The 26872-nt window shown below is 45.6% G+C and overlaps 1 protein-coding gene across 7 annotated transcripts in view; it reads right to left on the reverse strand.

Moving 5' to 3' along the window:
• The window catches only part of MPRIP (myosin phosphatase Rho interacting protein), a 149823-nt gene that overhangs the window by 99683 nt on the left and 23268 nt on the right, over positions 1 to 26872 (reverse strand). For all 7 annotated transcript variants that reach the window (XM_035131554.2, XM_035131559.2, XM_035131560.2 and 4 more), the window contains exons 2-3: positions 24615 to 24692; positions 23317 to 23382 (exon numbers count right to left, since the gene is read on the reverse strand). In XM_035131554.2, coding sequence (XP_034987445.2) covers positions 23317 to 23382; positions 24615 to 24692 — 144 coding nt within the window. The remainder of the gene's footprint in view (positions 1 to 23316; positions 23383 to 24614; positions 24693 to 26872) is intronic.

Here is a 26872-nt window from a genome sequence, read left to right on the forward strand (position 1 = left end):
ACATCTGGAGGGAGCCAGGGAGACGAGAGAACTTGCCAAAATCCCTGCTCTGCACCAGTTAAACCTGTGGGTACCTCTGCTATTGTGAGAACCCTGCCAACAAGTGGAAGGGAAGGAGATTGGGAGAGGAAAAGATGGAGAACGGCGCCAACCATTGCTTCCCAAACTGGGGCAGAAAGCAAAGCAAAGCAGAGATTATCTTTCCTCCACCGCCAGAAAAAAAGAGGGGGAGACTGATAGAATTTATGGAACTGTCCGAGCTGACTGGGAGACCAGAGGGAAGAATCGGTGGAAGAAGATTGGAAGAAATTTAAAGTTTATTTAGAAAAGAATTGTAAGATTAGCGGTTTTTATTAAAAGATTTGGAAGTATAAAGAGGTTGTAGAAGAGTATTAGTTGAGTTGTTATTATATATTAAGAATTAGCCAAGTGTTATTATTGTATTAAGTTTTAAGATTTAACTAGAATAGAGTTGTATTTTAAGATAATTATAAGAGATTCATAATGTTGACAAGCTAATAAGAGTTATAATAGATTTAGATAATTATTTAAAAGATTGGAATCAAGATATGGAAAGTACTAAGGAAGTAATATAACAAAACGTAGTTGGGAGGGATTGGAGGAAGTCGACAAAGATAGAATTTGTTTTAGGAGATTGTTTTGATATTTTTTCTTCTTTTTTGTAGTGTTTGTACTTTGTTTCTGTGTATATTTTGTGTGTTTTCTTGTGTTATGTGTCTTATTTTGTAAAATCAATAAACATATATTTTTTTAAAAAAGAGGGGGAGACTTGGGAAATTGGGGGGGGCGGTTATGGGTTTTTGTTGTTGTCTCGCTTGCCAAACGTATTCCCTTCAGAGAAGATTACAAACGCTCAGGGCGGGAGAAGGAGATGAGGAGGGAGCGATCTTTATTCCTCGCCTTATGCTCTATATCAGGCATGTCCAACAGGTAGATCGTGATCTACCGGTAGATCACTGGATTTCTGTGGTAGATCACCGGTAAATCAGTGGCTCCCCCCCCAAAAAGAAGCTAAAAAACTTTGGCTCCCCTAAAAAAACCTCAACAACTTTGCCTTGCACCCCTAAAATGACCTGAACCACCAAAAACAGGGCTTTTCTTCCTAAAAAAAGCTCAGTATCGCTTCCTTCCTAAACTAAAGAAGCTCAACAACTTTTAGATGAACCCAAAAAAGCAGGGCTTTCCTTCATAAAAAAAGCTCAACAACTTTGACCTGACCCCCCAAAAGGGGGTAGATCACTGCCAGTTTTTAACTCTGTGAGTAGATCACAGTCTCTTGGAAGTTGGCCACCCCTGCTCTAGATGCTAAAGGGAGTCTTCCTCCCTCCGCTTCCCACTATTAGCATCTGATGTGGGAATCCAGGGCTCCTCCGAGGCCTCTGGCCCTTCCTGGTCAGCAGAGGCCTTGGGAGTCTGTGGGAAGCAAGCAACCTCAGATCTTGCCTTGGGGCGCTGCTGTTTTTCTCAGGCATTCAGGAGTTTGCAAGCAAGGCTGTGTGTGTGTCCCTCCCCCCCCCTTTCCGTCCATCCTCCAATCTTGTTTGGGAACACTGGATGCCTGCCTAATTGAGTATTTACTTCTCATTTTCCCAGCTCCAAACCACACTCTACACCCCCCCCCCCGCCGCCGCCAACTTTCGGAGCAGCTGAGACCCGTAAGGCCTTCCCATAGCCTACGGACAATTTGAGAGGCCAGACCCCTTTTTTCTATCCCCCCCCAACAGCAAACAGATGCATGCACAACACCCACTCCTATCCAAAAAAGGACAACAGGCAGGATGTTGGAAAACGAATCTTTGAGACGAACAGTAATTTGGGAGGTGGGACCGGAGCGGTAGAGGGGGGGGAGGCATGGAGGAAGAGATGAGACGGGAAAGAAGGAAGTTGCTAAGAGACCGTTTATTTCTGCAGTTGGGAGTAAAAATAGCCGCTGTTAAAACGGAAGCCGCAAACGCAGCTCTGAAGCAAAGCAGATGCCACCTGGGGCAAGCCTGGAAACTGCCATCCACTTGGGTTAGCTGTGGCCAGATAAGAACCAGCTCTTGCAATGAAGCAAAAAAAAAGATTCAGAAGTTTCTTTCAGGCCCACGAAGGAGTTGCTAAAGACCCTTGTGGACTAGTAACTTCAGCAGAATTATTTGCAAGCCTGCTTAGATAGGGCAGAGGTGGGTGGGTCATAGGCATGCTTCAGACCACATAAATTGTTTTTCCTAGAAGTGCTAGTTGTCTCTTGCCATCTCACTGGCTCTATATAGGATGGCTGAGTTTGCAAGGCAGCGTTAGCAATTAAGCTACAGAAGATAGCTGCCAAATGACTCCTTAAACCAAGGTTACGGTCGCCAAAACAGAATGTCTAGTTGGCATTTTGGGGCAAGGCGGCTCGACGTCATGAGCGTGGCACCACACAACGTCACAACGTCATGCGCACAACGCCACAAGGAGCCAGGGGGTGGAGCCAAACACTCCCAGAATATAGAGGAGTCTCGGCCCTCTCCAAAAAATACAGGGGGGGGGCTGCCTCAGCCCCTAGGAGTTGATGTGCCTGGATGTGGGGGACCTTTGGCTAAGCAGATGTTGTTGAACTACAACTTCCAGCAGCCCCAGCAAGCATGGCTAATGGCCAAGGATGATTGTGGGAGCAACAACTGGAGGAACCCCCGCTCCCCCAAACCTGCCCAAGAGCCACTGCAAGTCAGAGCAGACCAGTGTTTCTCAAACTCAGGTCTCCAACTGTTGTTGGACTACAATTCCCATCATCCCTAGCTACAAGTGCTCAGGGATGATGGGAGTTGTAGTCCACCCAATTTTGAGAAATAAAAAAAATTCCTTCAGTAGCACCTTAAAGACCAACTAAGTTTTTATTTTGGTATGAGCTTTCGTGTGCATGCACACTTCTTCAGATACAGTGAAATGGAAGTTTCCAGGCACTTATGTAGAGAAGGGGTGGGGAGGGGTGGGGATGGGGAGGGGGGATCACTCAGAAGGGTGGTGGAAATGGGTGATTGACTGACTGATAGCTGTTGATGACCGCAAACGACTGCAAATGGTTTTGCATGAAAAAGCAAGGGTTGAGATGGCTGAAGATCGCTTATCATGTATAATGAGATAAGAATCCGATATCTCTGTTCAAACCAGGTCCCTCCATGGTTTTGAGCTTGGTGATAAGTTGCAATTCAGCAACTTCTCTTTCCAGTCTATTTCTGAAATTCTTTTGTAGTAAGACAGCTACTTTGAGATCTTGTATAGAATGTCCTGGGAGATTGAAGTGTTCTCCTACTGGTTTTTCTGTCTTCTGGTTCCTGATGTCAGATTTATGTCCATTTATCCTTTGGCGTAGGGTTTGGCCTGTTTGTCCAATATAGAGAGCTGAAGGGCACTGTTGGCATTTGATGGCATACACAATGTTAGAGGATGAGCAATTAAATAGTCCTGAGATGGTATGTTGGATGTTGTTGGGGCCAGTAATGGTGTTGTCTGGGTGTATGTGGCAGCAAAGTTGGCATCTGGGTTTATTGCAGGCTCTGGTACCAGTGTCCATGTTAAGTCTGGTGGTTGTATTATTGTGGGTGAGGAGTTGTTTAAGATTGGGTGGCTGTCTGTAGGCAATGAAAGGTCTTCCTCCCAGAGCTTGAGAAAGGGAGCGGTCATTGTCCAGGAGAGGCTGTAGATCTCTGATGATGCGTTGTACTGTTTTAGCTTGGGAGCTGTATGTGATGACTAGTGGTGTTCTGTTATTTTCTTTTTGGGGTCTGTCTTGCAGCAGGTTCTCTCTAGGTATCTGTCTGGCTCTGTTGATCTGTTGTTTAACTTCATCAGGTGGATATTTTAGTTCTAAAAAGGTTTGCTGTAGATCTCTTAGGTGAGATTCTCTGTCTGTAGAGTTGGAACAGATGCGGTTGTAACGTAAGGCCTGGCTGTATACGATGGATTGTTTGGTATGTTTGGGATGGTAGCTAGAAGCATGTAGATATGTTTGTCGGTCAGTTGGTTTTCTGTATAAGGTGGTGTCTATATGTCCATCCTGTATTTTTATAGTAGTGTCCAAAAAATGTATTTCTTGCATAGATTGGTTCATTGTTAGGTTGATGGTGGGGTGAAAGTCATTGAATGTCTGGTGGAAGGTTTCCAGGGTCTGTTGTCCATGTGTCCAGATAATAAAAATATCGTCAATGTATCGCAGGTACAGGAGAGGTTTGAGTGGGTAGGAGTTAAGGAAACGTTGTTCTAAATCTGCCATGAAGATGTTGGCATACTGTGGGGCCATGCGGGAATTTTGAGAAACACTGGAGTAGACAACCCCAGTCTAAAGGGAGTAGCCTTAATGGCCAGCGGACTGGAGCACACAGGCTACGCGCCTTCCTTTTAAAAATGTGCTCGGAGCCCAGCCTGTTCTGCTCCTCCCATCTGATCTGCCACTATGAACAGTTTTATTTACGTAACTCCGCTTTTCATTACCCTAGCCCAAGCTTTTAGGGGATTAGCGCAGGGTAGCCGAGCTGGGAAGAGTCACAGACACACAAAAGAGCCAGCAAAGGAGCTGATTACGTACGCGCCACGGACAGAATCCAAGCGAAGAGGATGCCTACGTTTTAATTAATTACGCACTTCCTTTCGAAAACAGGAAACAGGCAGGAGGAACAGCTACTTGCTTCCATGCCCGATGTCAAACGCATAAGTGTGCCTAATCTAATAACTCCAGCACCGTTCAGGCCAGGGTGGGTGGGGGAACCCGGGTCCGAACGGAAATTGAATGTGGCCCTCCGGGCTTTGACATCTGGCCCCCCAAACTCTCCCAGGCAACAGCATTCCACTCCCATCGGCCCAAAGCGCTTTCGCGTGGCTGGAATGTGTCATTGAACTGCGACGAGGTTTCTTGCACACCTGGTACTCGCTTTAGTGGGGCCTGAATGCAGAGTACCGTACGAAAGGTAAATGTCTCTCCTGTTTCTCCACCAGTTTTATCTCTGGCACTGGAAGGTTGTCCACACAGGAAAGTGCCTTTGGGGTTAAGACGTTTTCTTTCCCCTGGTTTATTTGGCTCTTACGTCCCCCGTTCCCAATTTAAATTTCATTTACCCTGAAAAGCAGTTGCGAAGAAGCACCCCGAAAAGCAAAAAAAAAAAAAAAAAACCACTGGGTTAAGGAAAAAGCACTCTGTGCATGCTCAAAGATGAGTGTGTGGATTTCAAGGTTCTAAGCTCCAGGCCTCATCCTCTAGTGAGCTGTTCTAACATATATCCAAGAACTGTGGCAATAAGTTAATAACATGATGTTACTGGCCTTGGAAAGAGGTTTTAAGCACAGCAAAGTACAATACACAAAATGACTATTGTTTGGAAGCCATGCCCAAAGGAAAAGATCAAAGCCACTCTCTTGGAAAACTTACGGTAGATAAACGGCATTCCTGCATCTCCACCACAATCTTTATTAACCAAAGGAGCCTTTTCGGCATAATGAACCAATTGCCTACAATTTCAGACTAAGGCCTCTAAATGGCATGCTGTGGTTTCAGAAAACAGAGAAGGCAAATTACCTGTTGCAAGGACAAAAAAAAAAAAGGAACGTACGTGACCTGGGGCAATTTTGCACCAAAACAGTACACGGAGGCTTGTGCCTTCATTGTGACATGCGGTGTGGGGGAGAGGCAGCAAGAAATCCGGGGGGGGGGGATGTATGCTGCAAACGTATTCCAGGTGCCAGCAAATTTCACAGTCTTGACTTTCCCTAAAAAGAATCCAGTCAACTGCGGTTTTGACAAGGGTGCAAAGAATTATCAGTTTAGAGACTGCTAGCACCGCGTCACCTGCCAAATTCCCACTGCAACCGACAGCTGCAAAATGGTAGAAAAAGAACGATGGCAGTGTTAGAAACTCAGATATAAGCCAGGGGTCAAATGCCTCCTTAAACCAAGCTTTTGTTGTTGTTTAGTCGTTTAGTCGTGTCCGACTCTTCGTGACCCCATGGACCATAGCACGCCAGGCACTCCTGTCTTGCACTGCCTCCCGCAGTTTGGTCAAACTCATGTTGGTAGCTTCGAGAACACTGTCCAACCATCTCGTCCTCTGTCGTCCCCTTCTCCTAGTGTCCTCCATCTTTCCCAACATCAGGGTCTTTCCCAAGGATTCTTCTCTTCTCATGAGGTGGCCAAAGTATTGGAGCCTCAGCTTCACGATCTGTCCTTCCAGTGAGCACTCAGGGCTGATTGCCTTCAGAATGGATAGGTTCGATCTTCTTGCAGTCCATGGGACTCTCAAGAGTCTCCTCCAGCACCATAATTCAAAAGCATCAATTCTTCAGCGATCAGCCTTCTTTATGGTCCAGCTCTCACTTCCATACATCACTACTGGGAAAACCATAGCGTTAACTATACGGACCTTACAGTTGCCAAAACGGAATGCCTTGTTGCCATTTCGGGGCAAGGCGGCTCTGAAGTCTTATTTTTTGAAATGATGGACCGACTGTGATCGATTCTCAGTTAAACATCTGGCTAGTTCAGATGACAACCGTGAGCTGGGTTAAGAGCTTTGAGAACTTGAAGAAAAGTCACTTGATCTAGGGACAATTCTTTCTTTCTTTCTTTCTTTCTTTCTTTCTTTCTTTCTTTCTTTCTTTCTTTCTTTCTTTCTATTTGTATGCTGCCCCTTCATCCACAGAGCTCAGGGTGGTTCACAACAATAGAAGGAGGCTGCACAAGCAAATATATATGGGCCTATTCCTACCTCTTTTTCTTAATGGTGACACGGACCATTTGTAACATAAGAATATTCTTCACAACGGTGACATTGCTCAGACTGCACAGAAAAAGCATTTTGGTTCTTGAAATACATTCAGATTGTGCAGATAAAATACAACTGATAGAATTCTACAGGGTGGGGCGTTAGTGCGTGAAAACAGTCCAGATCCAAGGATCCCCAGGCAGGCACCTCCAGATGGTGGAGGGAGACCACCTGAATATTGGAGAGAGAGAGATTGGTGGAGAGAGACCAATATATTGAGGCATCTTGGTCGCAATCCAGGTGCAAAATGCGTCTGGCTAATTTCAAACACTGGGTCGAACCTGTCCAGATTAGAACAGAGGAAACTGCTTTATATTAGGTCAAAGTATTTGTTCATCTAGCCCAGTACTGCTTCCTCTAACTGGGAGCAGCTCATTGGGGTTTCAGGTTGTTGTTGTTGTTGTTGTTTAGTCGTTTAGTCGTGTCTGACTCTTCGTAACCCCATGGACCATAGCACGCCAGGCACTCCTGTCTTCCACTGCCTCCTGCAGTTTGGTCAAACTCATGTTCGTAGCTTCGAGAACACTGTCCAACCATCTAACATCCACGACTAAACGACTAAACAACAACATGTTCGTAGCTTCGAGAACACTGTCCAACCATCTCGTCCTCTGTTGTCCCCTTGTCCTTGTGCCCTCAATCTTTCCCAACACCAGGGTCTTTTCCAAGGATTCTTCTCTTCTCATGAGGTGGCCAAAGTATTGGAGCCTCAGCTTTAGGATCTGTCCTTCCAGGGAGCACTCAGGGCTGATTTCCTTCAGAATGGATAGGTTTGATCTTCTTGCAGTCCATGGGACTCTCAAGAGTCTCCTCCAGCACCATAATTCAAAAGCATCAATTCTTCGGCGATCAGCCTTCTTTATGGTCCAGCTCTCACTTCCATACATCACTACTGGGAAAACCATAGCTTTAACTATACGGACCTTTGTCGGCAAGGTGATGTCTCTGCTTTTTAAGATGCTGTCTAGGTTTGTCATTGCTTTTCTCCCAAGAAGCAGGCGTCTTTTAATTTCGTGACTGCTGTCACCATCTGCAGTGATCAAGGAGCCCAAGAAAGTAAAATCTCTCACTGCCTCCATTTCTTCCCCTTCTATTTGCCAGGAGGTGATGGGACCAGTGGCCATGATCTTGGTTTTTTTTCAGGTAGAGAAAGGCATTTCTCATAATCTGCTACATGACCCTTTTGAACTGGAGATGCTTGACAATAAACCTGAGACCTTCTGCATGCAAAGCCACATTGTCCCTCCTCAAATGCAACTCTCCAAATTAGGCATCTTTGTCAGCGGTGCTTAAGCAGCGGCTGGACAGTCACCTGTCAGAGACACTGCAGGCAAATGCCGAAAACCCGGAAGTGTGTGTTCCGGTTTCCAAACGTTTTTCGGAAGCCGAATGTCCAATGCGGCTGTCGGCTATTGTTTCAGGGGCGCCTGCACCAATCAGAAGCTGCGCCTTGGTTTTCGAACATTTCGGAAGTCAAACGGACTTCCGGAAGGGATTAAGTTTGGCGCTTTTGTTTTTGCTATTTATTTTGCATTTTCCTTTTTGAGGCTTTTCCGGTTAATTTGTTTTTGTGACTGTGTGCACAGTTCAACTACTGATTGATTGATTGACTGAGTGACTGCGAAAATGGATAAAAGCCCCCCCATCCAAACAATGGATATCATCAGAGCAGGTAAGAATTTTTTTTTTAATTTTTTTTTATCATCTGTCTTATTTATTTCATAGTATAGTACATTGATTATTGCTTTCATTTTATGGAACAATGGTCTCATTAGATAGTAAAATTCATGTTAAATTGCTGTTTTAGGGGCTGTTTTCAAAAGTCTGGAACGGACTAATCCATTTTGCCTTTTCTGTGGGAAAGAGTTCCTTGGTTTTGGAATGCTTTGCTTTTGGAACGGACTTGCGGAACGAATTAAGTTTGAGAACCAGGGTACCACTGTACTACACTGCAGCTGAGACCTGTCTTTTTGGAGTCTCGCCCCGTGAATGGAAATAGGCAAATTCAGCACCGGACTATACACCCAAATTTCTATTTTCACCCTAAAGCTGTTTGGGAAATGCAAAGTCAGCTCTCTCATGGCCAAAACTTGCTGAAAAGACGAGTGTGTGTTGCTCAGAAGGAGGGTCCAGAGGAAACGATAATCCAAGCAAGCAAGTTGGACAAGCCCCAAGGAGTCTACAAAAGCAGGTCCCGGCTATTCAAATTCTGAATCATGAACTGAGCAGCAGCTGGCCGGGGCTTCTACATTCCAGGCAGCCTGTTATGGGAATTATTGTATGTACACACAAACACACGTTCTCACAGTCATTATAAATTAAGCCTTTCCGTTTCGCTCCCTTTTTAAAATGTCAATGAGCTATGGGGGGCGGGGGGGGGGGAGAGGTGGAAGTGGATATTGGATCGGAGGCAAAGTTTTTATATATGCTAATCAGAAATCGAAAGGAAGGAAAATCTGGAAGCAGTTAATAGGATTCAACTCACAAGGGAGAAATCTGCTTGTGGTTGCTTTTCTTCCAGGGTATTTCTTTCTTTCTTTCAAAGTTTTTAAGAGATCCTAAAACACACCATTTGGAAACAGTTCAGCTGAAACTTGGGATGAGCCGAAAGGGTTAAACAGCCGTTCGTGATTCCTGCCAAACGCTTCATTTTCGGCTCCAGGATTAAGTAAACAGCTCTGATATAAAAAGCGGCACTGGCAAAATAAAATAAATCACGATTTCTTTTTAAAAAGAAAAAAGGGGGAGAGCAAAGAACTATAATGGGTGAATGGCAATTTTTCCGTAAATAGCTGTGACGACACGCTCTATGAAATAACTGTGAGAGAGTGTGGGATGATGGGAGTCATTTCTGTGTCTCTTTAAATATCCCATCCTAACATAAAGAAAGTGAACGGACATAAAATTTAAAAACCAGGAAGCCATTTTGGGACATATCCACAAGGTTAGTAAACTGCCGTCGGGGTTCACCAGACAATATGCAGATTATTGGACTGTCTCGCCAGAGTGGTGCATGCTCTAGTTATCTCCTGCTTGGACTACTGCAATGTGCTCTACGTGGGGCTACCTTTGAAGGTGACCTGGAAACTACAACTAATCCAGAATGCGGCAGCTAGACTGGTGACTGGGAGCGGCCGCCGAGACCACATAACACCTACCAATGAAAGACCTACATTGGCTCCCAGTACGTTTCCGAGCACAATTCAAAGTGTTGGTGCTGACCTTTAAAGCCCTAAATGGCCTCGGTCCAGTATACTTGAAGGAGCGTCTCCACCTCCATCATTCTGCCCGGACACTGAGGTCCAGAGCCGAGGGTCTTCTGGCGGTTCCCTCGCTACGAGAAGCCAAGTTACAGGGAACCAGGCAGAGGGCCTTCTCGGTAGTGGCTCCCACCCTATGGAATGCCCTCCCACCAGAGGTCAAAGAGAACAACAATTACCAGACCTTTAGAAGGCATCTCAAGGCAGCCCTGTTTGGGGAAGCTTTTAATGTTTGATGGATTTCTGTATTTTAATATTTTATTGGAAGCCGCCCAGAGTGGCTGGGGGAACCCGGCCAGATGGGCGGGGTATAAATAATATATTATTATTATTATCATTATTATCATTATTATTATTATTATTATTATTATTATTATTATTATTAGTGCTACACAGAAACTCTTGAGAGCATGGGACTCCTTGATCTCATGGTTGTGGGTTCGAGCCCAATGTTGGGCTAAAGATCCCTGGCCTTGCAGGGGGTTGGACTAGATGACTCTTGGGGGTCCCTTCCAATGCCACTATTCTTTGATTCAAGGAGGAGGAGGCGTGCCTCTTAATTCTGAGCCCCGGAAAGTTTTTAAAAAAAGGCAGCTCCCTGATCCACAAGTCTGCAAAAGATCCAGTTGGCGCCTCATCCAGCTGTTTCGGACTACAACTCCCACCTACCCTAGCAGAGTTGTGTTCCAGAAATCTAGATGTGGCTCTTTTGCGGACTGCCAAGCCTCTCTCTTCGAAGCTGGCCTCTGCCCTGCCTGCCTCTCCTCCTTATTTACATTTCAACCCAAGTGTTACACCGCCTTTCTTAACTCTTGCCAGAAAGAACCCCAGCCAGGCTCCCCTCCTGCCCTTCTGGTTGCAAGGGGGAGAAGGACAGACCCACCAGGGCAAAACTACCCCCATACTTGTTGCGCTTAGGAAAGGGACGGGCTTCGCGAAGCGCAGGATGAAAAATTAACAACGGTGCTGTTTGCAAAGTAACAAAATCGCCTGGCTATGAAAATGGATGAAAACTAGTAGAAGGTTGAGAAGGTGATCAAAGAAGAAGAATGAAGCGGTAACATCAGGAATTTAATGAGCCTATGTTTGCAACAGGAGTGGGAAACCTAATTACGTTTGAAAAAATGTATCAAATTCAAATAATTTGGATGGCTTTGTTAAAATTTGAAAACTAATAAAAAATAATATTAAAAAAGAAAAATTAACAGGGAAGACACAGAAACACTACGCAAGCAAATCAGGGTGAAGGCTCGCTGTTGCACAACATCCCCGCAAAGACATCGGAACAGATGTTCCATGAAGATGGGACAGTCTAACCTCCGCACGAGCTTTAGGTGAGCAGATCAGAACAAATGATAAATAAAGGCAGGCCATTGGGGACAGCCCCTCCTGTGCAAAGGCAAGAGTCAACCCCCATAGATCTGCTTGCTTTTGACTCCCAGGCATGCGGCCCCCAGAACATCATCCAAAAACAAAACACAGCCTGGGTTCCCTGTATCAACGCGCTGAGTTGGGTTGCTCTGGCAGCATTAATGCCTCGGGGGTCCTGCAATTCCATACGGCTTCAGGACATGGGCGGTCAACTGGGACCGGACACTGTTTTCGGCACCTTGGGAATCTCGTGCTTTAAAAACAAGCCAACAGGTTTCTAGACCTCAAGCAAGACAGGCTTAAAGAGCAAGTGTTACTTTAACCCCATGGGCCATTACAAAGGTTAGAGCAGGCATCCCCAAACTGCGGCCCTCCAGATGTTTTGGCCTACAACTCCCATGATCCCTAGCTAACAGGACCAGTGGTCGGGGAATATGGGAATTGTAGTCCAAAACATCTGGAGGGCCGAAGTTTGGAGATGCCTGGGTTAGAGAGACATCTGAACTGGTGAGAGGTTGGGGGAAGCAACTGAATCCTTGGCTTTTTTTCTGGAGGGGGGGGGACAGAACACAACCAAGAGCGGCAACACAATCTTGGTGAGAAAACCGGTAACAAAGGGAAGAACCGACACACAATGTGCTCACACAATCTTCTGCAGAGAGCCTTTCCCAGGCAATATATATCTTTCCTCTTTTGCAAAAAGAAAAAAAAAGGGGGGGAGGGACCGGGATAAATCATCCACCATCTTTCTCTACTCCCCCTCATATCTCCCAGGAATTAATCTGAAAGCACCGATTCCCAGCTGTTTCTCTAGCCATATGTGGAAAAAACAGTCTCATCATCGCAGCCTCCCTTTACATCATCAAGAGTCTTTTACGCAGGTTTGCAGAATGCAATGAAAAATGAGCAGGCCTAAATCTCCCTGGCTGCTTACCATGGGAACACGATGCTCGGCTGTGCTACAGATTCCCCATCTCTTCCCCCACCCCACACACACACCGGCCTCCAACCACAGCTGCAGAAAACTGGAGGTGGGGAAAGAGAATACAGCCTTTGTACAAGCAGCTGCGTCTAGATCTGCCTTCTTGAGAGGAAGATGCCTGCCTGCCTGAACAAACTTCGCTCACCTGAGGCTCTGGCCAGAAGTGCTGCTTGGCAAAGTTTTCACTAGATATACACTGTATATTCCGGCGTATAAGACGACTGGGCATATAAGACGACCCCCAACTTTTCCACTTAAAATATAGTGTTTGGGATATACTCGCCGTATAAGAAATATGACCCGGAGTATAAGACGACCCCCGACTTTTGAGAAGATTTTCCTGGGTTAAATGTAGTCTTATATGCAGGAATATACAGTATTCAGATGCAAGCTGCAAAAGGGATGCGCAGCTATCCAACACTGAGTTTGGCAAAGAGGAGAAAACAGTTTTCAGGAAAAGATTTCCAGGGCATTGTTTTCCCACAAAGAAAAGAAAAGAAAAGGCAAGTTCATTAGCAACAGTGGAATATACAATATTAGACCAGTTTGGCAACGTCTAGGTTTTTAGCTTTGCTTACTAAATGCAGGTGAAACAAACATGCTAAATTACATCGCTCTGCAGAGCATCAGAAAAGTTTCTATTGACAGTTCTATTACACTTCATTCGTTTTCTATTTATTTATTAAACTTGCGTGCCGCCCTTCATTCACTTTTACTCTCTCATAATTAAGATATGCATGCCACCCAAATCTGCAATTGAAGCTTTCAAAAAAATCTAATTGGGAAAGTTTTTCGGTGGAAATTCCCCTTAATTTCCCCCCAATGCAAAACAGGCTCATCCGCACCGGAAAAAATTCGGGGCTGACGGGATCTGTAAACCCCAAACTTCTGGAAGGCCCTAGGCTGGCAAAGGCTGCCCTGAAATGTCACCTAACCTAGCGCCTTTATTTTGCTTGTATTTAACAAACAAAGCTAAAAGCTTCAGAACTGCCAAGCTCACCTGAACGTTGCGCATGCAGTTGGCACCCATTCATTGTTTGCTAACTAGCTTATGAAACAGAAAGTTTCCTGTGCGGAATTTTTATTTTTTTTGCACTGAATTGATTTCCTGAAAATCTTCCACCCTCCATCACTGAAACCAACTTTGCTTTCTCAAGCAGCTGCAGTCATAGCTGTCAACTTTCGGATTTGAAAATAAGGGATCAGCAGCAGCCTCTCCTGTCCCGGGGACAGTCTACGGCAGGCATCCCCAAACTTTGGCCCTGCAGATGTTTTGGACTACAATTCCCATCATCCCCGACCACTGGTCCTGTTAGCTAGGGATCATGGGATTTGTAGGCCGAAACATCTGGAGGGCTGCAGTTTCGGGATGCCTGGTCTACGGTATATCTATAAATCCAGGATAGCAGCTGGAAACGGCGCTGGAATAAGGGAATTTCCAGCAAAAAAAAGGGAATGCTGACATCTGTGGCTTGGAATAAGGGAGTTTCCTGGTAAAAAAGAGAGGGTTGACAGTTATGGCTGCAGTCTGAGTCGGGCACTGTCCCGAGGGGAGGGCAATTCCTTCTCCACCCGGGGATCCAACAATCCTCTTGTATTCAGGAAGACAACCTCATCTGGCCCTCGGGGCTTTTTCCAGACCATCCCCATCTTCTTAAACCGGCAAGCAAAAACTATGCCTCTTATAAACTTGGATGTACAACTGTTGATCTGTTCTCCCCCCCCTTTTACCTGCAGACCCACCAACGGCTGGCACGGGACCCCAATCCGCAGCCTCAAGGCACATCTGCCAAGCCAGGGCCCCACCGCTCCACCCTACTTTATAAAACAGAAAAAATGACTAGCCAGAACCAGTAGACCCAGTAGCCACTACCCAGGGTTTCTGTGTTGTCTGCTGTTTGCCTTGGCCTGAATTCCACCATGGCTGGGTGGGGGGCTAATTTCTTCCTAGCCCCGTCTAACCACATTTGGGGTCCAATTACCACAATCATCTCCTCCCTGTTTTTACGGCAAAGCTGGAGCTTTGACCGTGGCCAACTTCCTCTGGAATAAATGCCTCCCAGGGATAGAAGGGCAAGATTTTGTTCACAAAGAAAAACAAAACAACACACACACACACACACCCAACAAGGCCGAAGGTCTCATTTCCTGGGGGAGAGGGCAAGGGAAGGTTTTCTTCTTCATCTTCTTCTTCCCCCCTTAAGCCTCCTTCCTCTGTTTGTGGAGATAACCCAACACAGCTACAAAATGCAAACATGGCTAACTAGCAGAATAGATGAACCTTCCGACCTAGTTATCCACCAGCCAAGGAATTCATGCCTGGGGATAAATGTAGACGGGTTCCTTTCCTACCTACCAGAAACTACGCAGGGAGGGTAGGAGTGAGAGAATGCAATGCATATTACAGCGATCGAAACATTACCAGATTCCTCAGCTAACCGTCATGAGAACATTCTTACATACTGTATCTGTGCTTGGTTTTCCAGCTGCACAGTCACGGATAGGAAAGTGCTCCAGAAGGTCATAACCACAGCCCGAAAGGTTATCGGTCATCCCCTCCCATCTCTGGAAGAACTATACAGTTCCCATTGCCTCAAAAAAGCAAATAATAATTTGCAGGATTCATCTCATCCTGGGTACAGTATAGTCTTTTTGCACTGTTGCCTTCAGGCAAGAGATACAGAACAATTAAATCAAGAACAAATAGATTAAAAAACAGTTTTTACCCAAGAGCTATAACCATCTTAAATGCTGTAACTAAATAATATGATCTTGGGGAGTTGCGGTGTGTGTGTGTGTATTTGTGGCTGTAACTGTGTTTTTGTTTTTATGGGATCTATCTATCTATCTAGCTATCTAGCTATCTATCTATCTATGATTCTGCATATGGGTAGAAAACAAGAAGCAAGAAGATTCCTCCTTCACAGGCCTGTGTGGAAGCAAGGATAATCTCGGAAGGAAGGAAAACCATCTCATATAAAGGATGTACTAGCGACCAATTAGTTTCCGGGTCCGATTCAAAGTGTTGGTTTTTACCTATGAAATTCAAGACTGCAATATCTCAAGGACCACCTCTCTCCATATGAACCAGTTCAAACCCTGCAATCACCACCTGCGGCCCTTATTTGCACGACCCCTCCAGGAAAGGTCCAGACTCCAGAGGATGGCAATACAAGAACGGGGCCTTTTCAGTGGCGGCTCCCCGTTTGTGGAACGCTCTCCCCGGGGAGGCTTACCTGGCACCATTATATTGTATCTTTAGGCTTCAGGCAAAAATGTCTCTTTTCCGCCGGGCATTTGGCTTTTAATTATCTGTGGCCTCCCTGAGAGGGTGGGATGTTTTAATCCTGCCTTTTAAAAATAGGGCTGTCTTTTGGATTTTTCTTTGTTTTACACTGGTTTGAATGTATGTGCTTGTTTGTTGACTGCAAGCTGCTTTGAGTTACTTTTGTAAAAAGAATGAGCAAGTTTAATAGATCAATACCTAGAGTGGGGCTCACCGTCTGCAAGTTTGTTTTTTAAGTTTGTGAACTTAACTGTTTAGGGAAGCTTTATATCTGAAGAATATCTGAATATATTATATCTGAAGAATATCTGAAGAAGAATATCTGAAGAAGTATCTGAAGAAGTGTGCATGCACACGAAAGCTCATACCTATGACAAACTTAGTTGGTCTCTAAGGTGCTACTGGAAGGATTTTTTTTTTTGACTGTGTCAGACCAACGCGGCTACCTACCTGTAACTAGTTCTCCAAATGCAATTGCCTCTGCATTGAGCCAAAGATGCTTTTCTGCAGAGATAATCAGACTGCCCAGTTCTTTCCCCTTCCTCCCCATTAATTCCACCCCTCCCTCCAATTCCTAATGTTCCAGATTCAGAAGCACTTTTCTCCTGACATACACAACCCCAAGTCCGCAGATAAAACTCTTCCACGTGCCTTAAGATCTACTGAGCTCTACACTGAGCCAAGATGGACCCTTCCAGGCGGCCTGTTTATTGAGCAAATCATCCCGATCTGATTCCACAAAGCTTACAGGGAGCTCAGACCACATCCTGCCTTTATTAAGCATCTCTTTCGACTTCTTTGCGGGGGGAGGAAATAGCTTTCACCCCTATTTGTTTGCAGTGATATATGCCTTCCAGTTCATCTTTCATTCGTCATGAAGTTTTCAGCACATTTTCCTAAACACAAAAGGTCTTCTTTTTTATTTTTTTAAAAATGGATTTTTTGTGGTTGGGGGGTGGATGGTGGTGAACAGATTGAGACTGAATCCCAGCAAGACAGAAAAACTGTTTCTGGTGGAGAGGTAGGTGTGGGCCTTTTCTGTGGCCGCCCCCAGAAGGAGGGATTCCCTCCCAAGGAAGGTCAGACGGTCTCCCTCTTTGCTCTCCTTCCTATTCAGGCTGTTTGAATCTAAGGAGCAGGCGACACTGTGTTTTCATGTCGGTTCTCAATCCGTCTCAATGTATTCTAACTATTGCTTTTCGCCAGTTTGCTTTTTATTACTTTGCATTTTTTAAACAATGCTTTTAAACGTTATTAAGCCACCTCGGATCCCAACTTGGAAGAAAGGCAGGATGTAAATGCCTTAAATAAAGCCAACATCCCATAAATAATATTTAATAATTAAAAAAAGATGCAGGAATTGATTTGCGCTGCCCTGATTATAGTTGCTGGTTGTCCTCCTCTGAATTCTTGCCAACCTAAGGAAGTAGGGGGGAAGTTTGCGGCTCGACCTCCCCTGCTTGCGTCTTACGCGCAAAGCTGTTTTCCAGAACTGCAAAGGTGAGGAAAGCCTACATCCCTGGGCAACCAAGCACTTTTTGCCAGTAAATTCACCCCCCCCCCTGTTCTTTTCCTAGTCAATTCCGCTCCAAAAGTGGAGCTTTTTCCCATATGCGAAGCAGGAGTTGACAACAAACAAGGATAAGCAGTAAGAATTTGAACCAGGCGGAGTGGGTGGGGGGGCATGGTCCCTTAGGCGCCATCTTCACTCTGTGGTTGAACCCACATTGTGTGGAGCAGATACACACCTTACATTTGAAGGTTATCCAATGCACATTTAAAATGGGTGACTTCCCCCCTTTGGGAATTGCAGAAGGGGGCTTGCAACCGTAGCTCTGTGGGAGAAAACTACAGTTCCCAGGGTTCTCTGGAAGAAGACGCAGAACTGTTAGAGTTGGGCAGAGGTCACAAGGACCATCTAGTTCAGGCATCCCAAACTTCGGCCCTCCAGATGTTTTGGCCTACAACTCCCATGATCCCTAGCTAACAGGACCAGTGGTCAGGGAGGATGGGAATTGTAGTCCAAAACATCTGGAGGGCCGAAGTTTGGGGATGCCTGATCTAGTTCCACCCCCCACTGAGCTGGCATGTGCTTTCAATGTTCATTGGGTGTGCTTTAAATGTAGAGTGTGGAGCTGCCCTTTGTCTTTGAAAACACAAAGCAAATTATCAATTCCATCAAAGTGGTCCAACCCGCATTCGGCCCCTCGGCTACATTCAAGAAAAAAAACACCAGAAAGCCTAAAAAATGTATTTTTCAGTGCCGTGTGTTGTTAACAAACACATATACCATCTGTTTCTTAAATTTGTTTCATAATTGAATATATTAAATTTATTACCGTATTTGTGTGCGTGCATTTAATTGTGTCTATCCAATATATTAAATGTAAATTGCAAATAGTTCAAAGGACAATGTGGAAAGTTAATTCCGTGTGTGCCCCCTGGGTTCTGTGTCAAAGGGGTTATAAAATGACTTTTCTGAGCCTATTTTTTAAGTTGTTTCGTTAATCAACACAAGGTGGTTGATTTGTAACTGTTTTACCGATGATTTGTTAACCATTTTACAGAATTTATGTTGTAATTGTAATGTTCTCCTATGTTGTTATTTACCGTATGCAAGCCACTTTGTGACTCAAGTTAGTGAAAAGAGGCACAGAAAGAGAACAAATTATTCAGGTTTTTTTCCTGTCCTGCTGATTTCGGCTCCTGGGCCTTCCAAGGGACTTCTGCCCTGCTCCTTCTTCCTTCCCAGACTCCATCCTCAGCTGTTTCCACCATTGTCATTTCAGGAAATATTATCCCAGTGAAAGCTGCCAGGTTGCCCAGAGACAGGGAGAGAAATGTACAGCGCTCAAACACGGATGATTAAAAGGATTTAGATGAAGTTCCAAGCGCCCCAATTTGCAGGTCTGAGAGTTCTTTTTCATACGGAGCCAAAATGCGGCTCCTTAAAGGCAGGGAAACAAACAAACAGACCTCAGAACTTGCAAGGGAAACTGAGGGAAGATCTAGTCTCCCAACACAATCCCTGGCGCTTGCTCCAAAGAAGCCAAGAGGGTGTGGCATCCCTTGCAAACAAGTCTGCAAAAGTGACTTACCGCAACGTAATAACAAGAATTACCTGTGGCTCAACAGATTGCCTGACGAAAGAACAAAGCGTCTCTGCCTGCCTAGATCAGAGTCCTCCCAACCCCAACAGAGCAGATGTGGTTATTTTTAGAACAAAACAACGGCATTATTGCGAGTTGGAAGAGACCACAAGGGCCATCCAGTCCAAACCCCTGCCAAGCAGGAAACACCATCAAAGTATTCTTGACATATGCCTGTCAAGACCTCCAAAGAAGGAGACTCCACCCACACTCCTTGGTAGCAAATTCCACTGCCGAACAGCTCTTACTGTCAGGAAGTTCTTCCTAATGTTTAGGTGGAATCTTCTTTCTTGAAGTTTGAATCCATAGCTCCGTGTCCACTTCTCCGGAGCAGCAGAAAACAATCTTTCTCCCTCCTCTATATGACATCCTTTTACCGTATATATTTGAACATGGCTATCATATCACTCCTTAACCTTCTCTTCTCCAGGCTAAACATACCCAGCTCCCTAAGCCGTTCCTCATAAGGCATCGTTTCCAGGCCTTTGACCATTTTGGTTGCCCTCCTCTGGACACGTTCCAGCTTGTCAGTATCCTTCTTGAACTGTGGTGCCCAGAACTGGACACAGTACTCCAGGTGAGGTCTGACCAGAGCAGAATACAGTGGTACTATTACTTCCCTTGATCTAGATGCTATACTCCTATTGATGCAGCCCAGAATTGCATTGGCTTTTTTAGCTGCTGCATCCCACTGCTGACTCATGTCAAGTTTGTGGTTTACCAAGACTCCTAGATCCTTTTCACATGTACTGCTCTCAAGCCAGGTGTCTCCCATCCTGTATTTGTGCCTTTCATTTTTTTTGCCCAAGTGTTTAGCATACATACAGTATTCACTCCACAGGCATCAGCTCGGCAAACCTTCCAAGCAGCCCTGCAGGGCAGGCCAAAGTTATTATCCACACAGCACAGGTAGAAGGGCTGTGGGAAGTAATCCAGATTGACAGCTTCATGGTCACCAATCCCACACGGCAATAAAACTTCCAATACAGTCATACCTCGGGTTGCGTCTGCTGCGTGTTGCGTTTTTTCGGGATACGAACGCGGCAGACCTGGAAGTGTTTACTTATGGGTTCCGCTGCATGTGCAGAAGCGTTATGAGCGCTTCGTGCATGCACAGAACCACTCTATCACGCATGCATGAAAGCGCTGCTCCGCTCGGGGTGCGGACTTTTCGGGGTGCGAACGGCACCCCGGAACGGATCCGCAAGCCAAGGTACCACCATATAGGGCATCAGTGGAAAAGGAGACCAAATCTCAGCACATGCCAACCTGGTGCGTTCTCTTCTTGAGTTATTATTAGAAACCCTTTTAAATTATTTTATATTATATTTATAAAAACAACATATCCAAGAAACACGGAGGTGCTTCTTCAGATAAAGCCTTATCCTCCTTTGCTTCAGGAGCTGCTCACAGGACCATCATAATTAATATCATTTATTATTATTATTATTATTATTATTATTATTATTATTATTATTATTATTTTCTATACTGCCCTTCATCCACAGATCACAAGGCAGTTTACAATGCAGAAACACAAAAATACATGGCATAGGAACAACAACCCCACGCCACACTGGCCCTGATACTAAGTTTACATTGCAAACATAGAACAAGATTCTCCTGTCTTTCCTGGTAAGGCTCCTGGTCTTTTCAGAAGGCTGAAATCCAACAGGTGCAAACTTTCCTTGGAAAGTCAAATAACAGGGAGTTCCCCCACCCTGTTGAACTTCTGCCTGCCAATCAAGCTGTTCCAGGAATAGTAAAATAAAAACATAATAACAACACGCCATTTTTTAAAAAATGGGAGGCTAAAATGCATGTGGTCCGGGGTCCATCCATCCTTCCCCGGCCACTAATGTTATTACTTCTCAGCGGGGAGTGAGTGAGAGAGTGGCTGATTCCAGATTGCTGGAGAACAAACAAAATGAACAGGTGGGTTTTTTTTTCCTTTTCCAAAGTAATGCATCTGCACGTAGCCGTAGCATGTTGGCAGCTGTGGCTTAACAATCAATCCCTCTTCATGAGAAACTCTGGGAGTTGCTGTTCTGGGAGGTGAATAGAGGCCTCCTAAAAACTCTCAGCGCTAATAACAACAACCACTATTAGTATGATTATTATTTTATTTGAGATTGCCATACTTTCAGAAATTAAAAACCAGGACACCCTGAAAGTTGTTGAGCGTTTTTCTAGGAAGACCCCCAAATTGCTGAGCTTTTTTATATATACAAACTCCAAAGTTATTGAGCTTCTTTCCCCCCCCCAAAAAATGACAAAAAATCCATGATTTTTCAACTGACTTGAATTCCCACCAGACATCAATTCCACCTTTGAAATCCAGGTACAGTAATATCTGGAAAAATCCGGACTTTTGGCGGCCCTATTTTATTATTTGTACCCTGCCCATCTGACCGGCTTACCACAGCCACTCCAGGCAGCTTCTAGCAGATAGGTAAAGGTAAAGGGACCCCTGACCATTAGGTCCAGTCCTGACTGACTCTGGGGTTGCGCGCTCGCATTATTGGCCGAGGGAGCCGGCGTACAGCTTCCAGGTCATGTGGCCAGCATGACAAAGCCACTTCCGGCGAACCAGAGCAGCACATGGAAATGCCATTTACCTTCCCGCTGTAGCGGTTCCTATTTATCTATTTGCATTTTGACGTGCTTTCAAACTGCTAGGTTGGCAGGAGCTGGGACCAAACAACGGGAGCTCACCCCGTCACAGGGATTCGAACTGCCGACCTTCTGATCAGCAAGCCCTAGGCTCTGTGGTTTAACCCACAGCGCCACCCGCGTCCCCATTTCTAGCAGATACAGAAACATAATAAAAACATTAATAACTTCCCTCTACAGGCCTGCCTTCAGAGGTCTTCTAAAGGTTTTACAGTTATGTCCTTGACATCTTAGGGGAGGGCATTCCAAAGGACAGGTGCCACCACCGACAAGGCCCTCTCCTTGCTTCCCTGTAACCTTCAGAAACTACAGCTCCCAGAATGCTTTGGGGGAAGCCTTGGTGGCCTCCTAGTATTTTGAATAACTAGCGGCTCAGCTGTTTTGGACTGCAACTCCCATCGGAATGTGATGCGATGCTGTCACATTTCATGGGCATGCAGATGAGCAAATATGATCATAGAATCATAGAGTTGGGAGGAACCCCGAGGATCATCTAGTCCAGCCCCTTGCAATGCAGGAAAATTCAGCTGTCCCATACCAGGATCAAACCTGCAACCCCGGCATTTTCAATACTACGCTCCAACCCACTGAGTTATGCACGCTTTACGGTGATACCTTGCTTCTCAAACATAATCCGTTCTGGAAGTCCATTCCAAAACCAAAGCGTTCCAAAACCAAGGCACACTTTCCCACAGAAAGTAATACAAAACGGATTAATCTGTTCCAGACTTTTAAAAAAACAACCCCTAAAACAGCAATTTAACATGAATTTTACTATCTAACGAGACCATTGATCCATAAAACGAAAGCAATAAACAATGTACTGCAGTCACACAATCAATCAATCAATCAGTAGCTGAACTGGTTCCACACAGTCACAAAAACAAAAAGAGCTGCAAAAACAAAAACGCAAAATAAATAGTAAAAAAACCAGATAGACCTCAGCGTAACACACAAAACCGAAGTGTGGCACTCAAAACGGAGCACGTACAGCTTCCGAAAAATGTTTGCAAACTGGAAAACTTACTTCCGGGTTTGCAGTGTTTGGGTTCCAAGGGGTTTGAGAACCAAGGTACCACTGTTTTATGTTATAAGCAACTGGCTGGGGCTGTGACCCCAAGAACAACCACTTGCGGATGCGTAAATTGTAAGCAGCCACCTGGGGTAGCAGAAGACCGAGTGACCACTGCGTGACTCAAGCATTTAAATTAAGCCCAGGCTTACGAGGCAGAGTACAGCATGCTGCTCATTCCTGCCCAGACACTCCCAGAACGGCAGAATAAACACCAAATCCCTAAAGGAGAAGAGGAAACACAACGCCGACGCCACCGCATGTGGCTGGCTGCACCCACTACTTAAAGAAAACAAAGCTAAAAAAGGACAGAGACCTGTCAAGCCACTTTGGGGTATGAAGGAGACACCCGGATTCAAGAAGATCTCCTCTGAACAGCCGCCCACAACAGTTAAGGAAGAAGCAAGTGGGGGGGAAAGGGACGGATCCAGCTCACAAAGTGCGGAACGGCCAGGGAGGGAGAAAGCAATAACCTTTCACGTTTGGGCCTGTCCGTATCCCAAGCGTGGCACCTCCACGAAAGAGAATTGGGAGCTACGCACAACCCAGAACACACCACGGCTCTGCGGAAAACGGCAACACCCGCGGCAGACATGAATTCGCCTCCCTAAGGCCAAAGCCGCCCCAAGTCTCTGGGGTGACGGCCCACAGCAAACCCGCCAAAGGAGGAGAGGCACAAGAACATGGCAATCGCTGCTTCGCCCGCCTGGGACGCCCGCCACTCACCATCTCGTCCAGGGCGTAACGTAGGAGGCCGTGCTCGTAGAGGATGAAGAACCGCCGCTGCCATTTCTAGGAGGGAGGAAAAGGAGGCGTGAAAAAGGAGTGCGTGAAGCTTTGGACTGAAAGGGATTCCCCCCCTTACATCTTTGTTAGTAGCGCACCCGCCCCGTTCCCTTCGCAGAGCCACAATTCCCAGAGTTCCACGGGAAGAAGAGAGGATAACCCCTCTGGGAATTGTAGCGCCGCAAGGGGAACGTGGGTCCACTTTCAGCAGTCTTCACAAACGACAGGATTCTTATTTTGGGGGGTGGGGGGGAGAACGATCACTGTTTAAAGTGGCATCATAGTGCTTTAAATGTGTGGTGCGGATGGAGCCTTAGAAGCCAGGTGCAAAGGGCAGGGACTCACCCCGGCTTAGTCAGTGCTTAATCCAGATGTCTTGGTTACCCAGCAGAGAGGGAAGTAACGCTTGGAGGAGAGGCACTCTACCCTCCACCCACAGATTCACGAATGTGGGTCAGCCTGAGGAGTCAGAAGCTATTTGTGGCAATCACTGACCTCGTCCTTCCCCAAGTCCCCCGGTGCAAACAGAGGATGCAAACGAGTCTCTCTCTCTCTCCTCTCCCCACGCAGGCTTTGCAAACACTCAAAATGCAGCGAGAATCTCTCTTTCGCTGCTTCTTAAGTGTCTCCCAAGCCTTGTGCGAAGAAAGAGACTGATTCGCCACCCACTCCCCGTTAAGTTCCCTGCGCAGGCGAGAGGGCAGCTTCAATTCCTCCCACCTAGCCTCGAATGACAGGGTCCTGAGGGACGACCAATACTTTTGTTGAGAAATCCAAGACAGGGAAGCTGTCGATGCTCTTAATTCCCTTTTTCTTTTTAAACTGCATCTAAGCGATTCTAACTCTGCACCCACATGCAAAACTGGATCACGTTCCCTGTTTAATTTAGGCAAAACTGAGCAGATTTGCATACTCTCCTCCCTCCTCACTTTTTGCATAATATATTCCAGTTTTGCTACCCAATGCAAGGTGCGCCGATGTTTCGCCCCACGACTCCTGGAAATCTTATTCCGCCACCTCTGAGGTGTCTTGTTTTTCAAACATTTGAGCAGTCATAAGGACTAGAAACTTGGTGGCTGTGGGTTTTGTTTTTGCTAGGGAGAACTGAATTCTGCGGCCAAGGTCCTATCCTACGCTTCTCCTTCACTCCTGCTGCACTAAGCTCATCTGGGCTGCGACTATCCTTAAACGCACCCCCCCCCTTTGACTCAGCAGAGGAAGACGGGCCCCATCCTTACCCGAGAGCGGTGCACGGGATTGTCAAAATCAGTGCCTTCTGGCGCCAGCAAAAGCCATCCACCATAAATGGGCTTGGCCTGGAAAAGAAGTGGAAACAACAACAAAAAATAATCAGCTTTGTTTGTTTTCTAAGAAAGGTACAACTCGGGGGCATTGTGCTCAGTGACGCAAATGACAGCAACGACCCGCTATGGGAGCTGGCGCAGAGCCCTGGTTATTTGCAGGACAGAAGAAACCACCGTAAAACTCTATATAAGGTCCATCACTCACTGCCAGGGCCTGGAATTTGTATGCCAAAGGCCCCGGGTTCAATGGCTAGCGGAATCTCCCATTGAAAGGATCTCAGGCGTGGCCTCCTTTGGAAGCCCATGTAAGGTTCTGGTTGCCTCACCCCAAAAGGGATACTGCAAAGTTGGGGAAAAGGTTCAGATACCCTGTTTCTCATATTTTAAGACATACCCCTAAAATAAGCCATGACAGGATTTTAAAGCATTCAAGGAATATAAGCCATACCCCGAAAATAAGACATAGGCACAGCAGCAATGCCGGCCGCGGCAGGAGGAGGAGGAGGAGGAAAAAAATAAGACATCCCTTGAAAATAAGCCATAGTGTATTTTTTTGAGGAAAAAATAAATATAAGACGTGTCTTATAATATGAGAAACACGGTAATGTGACACCGAAATGATCCGAGAGGATGGAACGACTCTCCCATGAGGAAAGGCTGCAACATTTGGGACTTGTTCATTAAGAGAAAAGGAGTTAGTCTGGAAAAAATGAGAGGAGTTTATAAAATTATAGATGGCCAGAAGGAAGTGGATAGATTGCTCAGTCTACAGCGTTTCCCAAACTTGGGTCTCCGGCTGTTTCTGGACTACAACTCCCATCATCCCTAGGGAGCAAGACCAGTGATCAGGGATGATGGGAATTGTGGTCAAAAAGCAGACGGGGGACCCAAGTTTGGGAAACACTGGGCTAGAACTTGTGGACGTCTAATGAAGCTGAACACTGGGAGATGCAGAACAGATGCAGAAATAAAGTCCTCCTTCGCCCAGTGCAGAGCTAAACTGTGGAACTCACTGCCACTGGAAGCAGTGATGGCTATTAACTCGGACGGCTTTGAAAGAGGATTGGACAAATTCATGGAGGAAAGGGGTATCAATGACTATGCTCTGTGTCTGTGGCCAGAGGCAGGAACGCCCCCGGATATCAGTTGCTGGAAACCACAGGAAAGTTGTTCTTGTGTTCGAATCCTGCTTGCAGGCTTCCCCTTGGGGCGTCTGGTTGGCCACTGTGAGAACAGAATGCTGGACTAGATGGGCCACTGGCCTGATCCAGCAGCCTCTTTTTATGTTCCTATGTTCTCGAGGTACAAGAACTAAGTTCACTCTCCTTTTTTCAACAATCCCCATGGCATGCGATTTTCCTCCCCATACTAAAGTGAGCCTGCAAAGGAAGCCTAAAATAATTCCACATTAATAAACAGGTAACAGAAACCAAAAACTGAAGGAAGAAGTCATAAACGCTTGCAGTTTATTCAAAGATTTGGAAATCTGAAACCAAGAAGAAAAATAGCCAATATATTTTCCTTTTAGAACTGTGAACCATCAAAATAAAATCTGGGTTTTTATTTATTTAATAAAAGCAAACACGAACTTCAGAGAGGATTTAGCAACACCTCAACATACCTGCTGTGCAAGTAGAAGATTTCACAACATTAAAAAAAAAAATGCGCACACACAATCTGTCTCTTCATATATAGCTACGAGGAGAAAGTGTTAGCACCCCAAATGTATAAAACAAGAAAATCACGGGCAATTAAAAAACAACAACACTATTTAGTTCTTAACTCTCCTAGCATCACATGGTTGGCTGAGGGCTGATAGGGAACACTGAGGTTTCCCAAAAAAGGCAAAAAATCTCGTGACCGGGGGGGAGGGAAATGTAAGGGGGAACCCTCCCTCCCCAAACCAGTCCGATAAGGGTTGCTCAAGTTCAGTGAACATTGTTGGGAGCAGGTGCTGAAAATGGGAGCGCACAAATGAAATGGAGTCTCCTGAAAGAGCATGGCTGGCTGGCACCTTGAAAAGAAATACCCCACGCTGCAACATTTTGTTGCGGGTCTCACTTGTGGAAAATAGGTAAAGCCACATTTGACAGCCATAAGAGGGCCTAGAAATAAATGCTGGTAAATAAAACCTGCTCCGTCTTTCTTTCTTTCTTTCTTTCTTTCTTTCTTTCTTTCTTTCTTTCTTTCTT

The sequence above is a fragment of the Zootoca vivipara genome, chromosome 14 (assembly GCF_963506605.1).
Source record: "Zootoca vivipara chromosome 14, rZooViv1.1, whole genome shotgun sequence".
NCBI classification, from domain to species: Eukaryota; Metazoa; Chordata; class Lepidosauria; order Squamata; family Lacertidae; genus Zootoca; species Zootoca vivipara.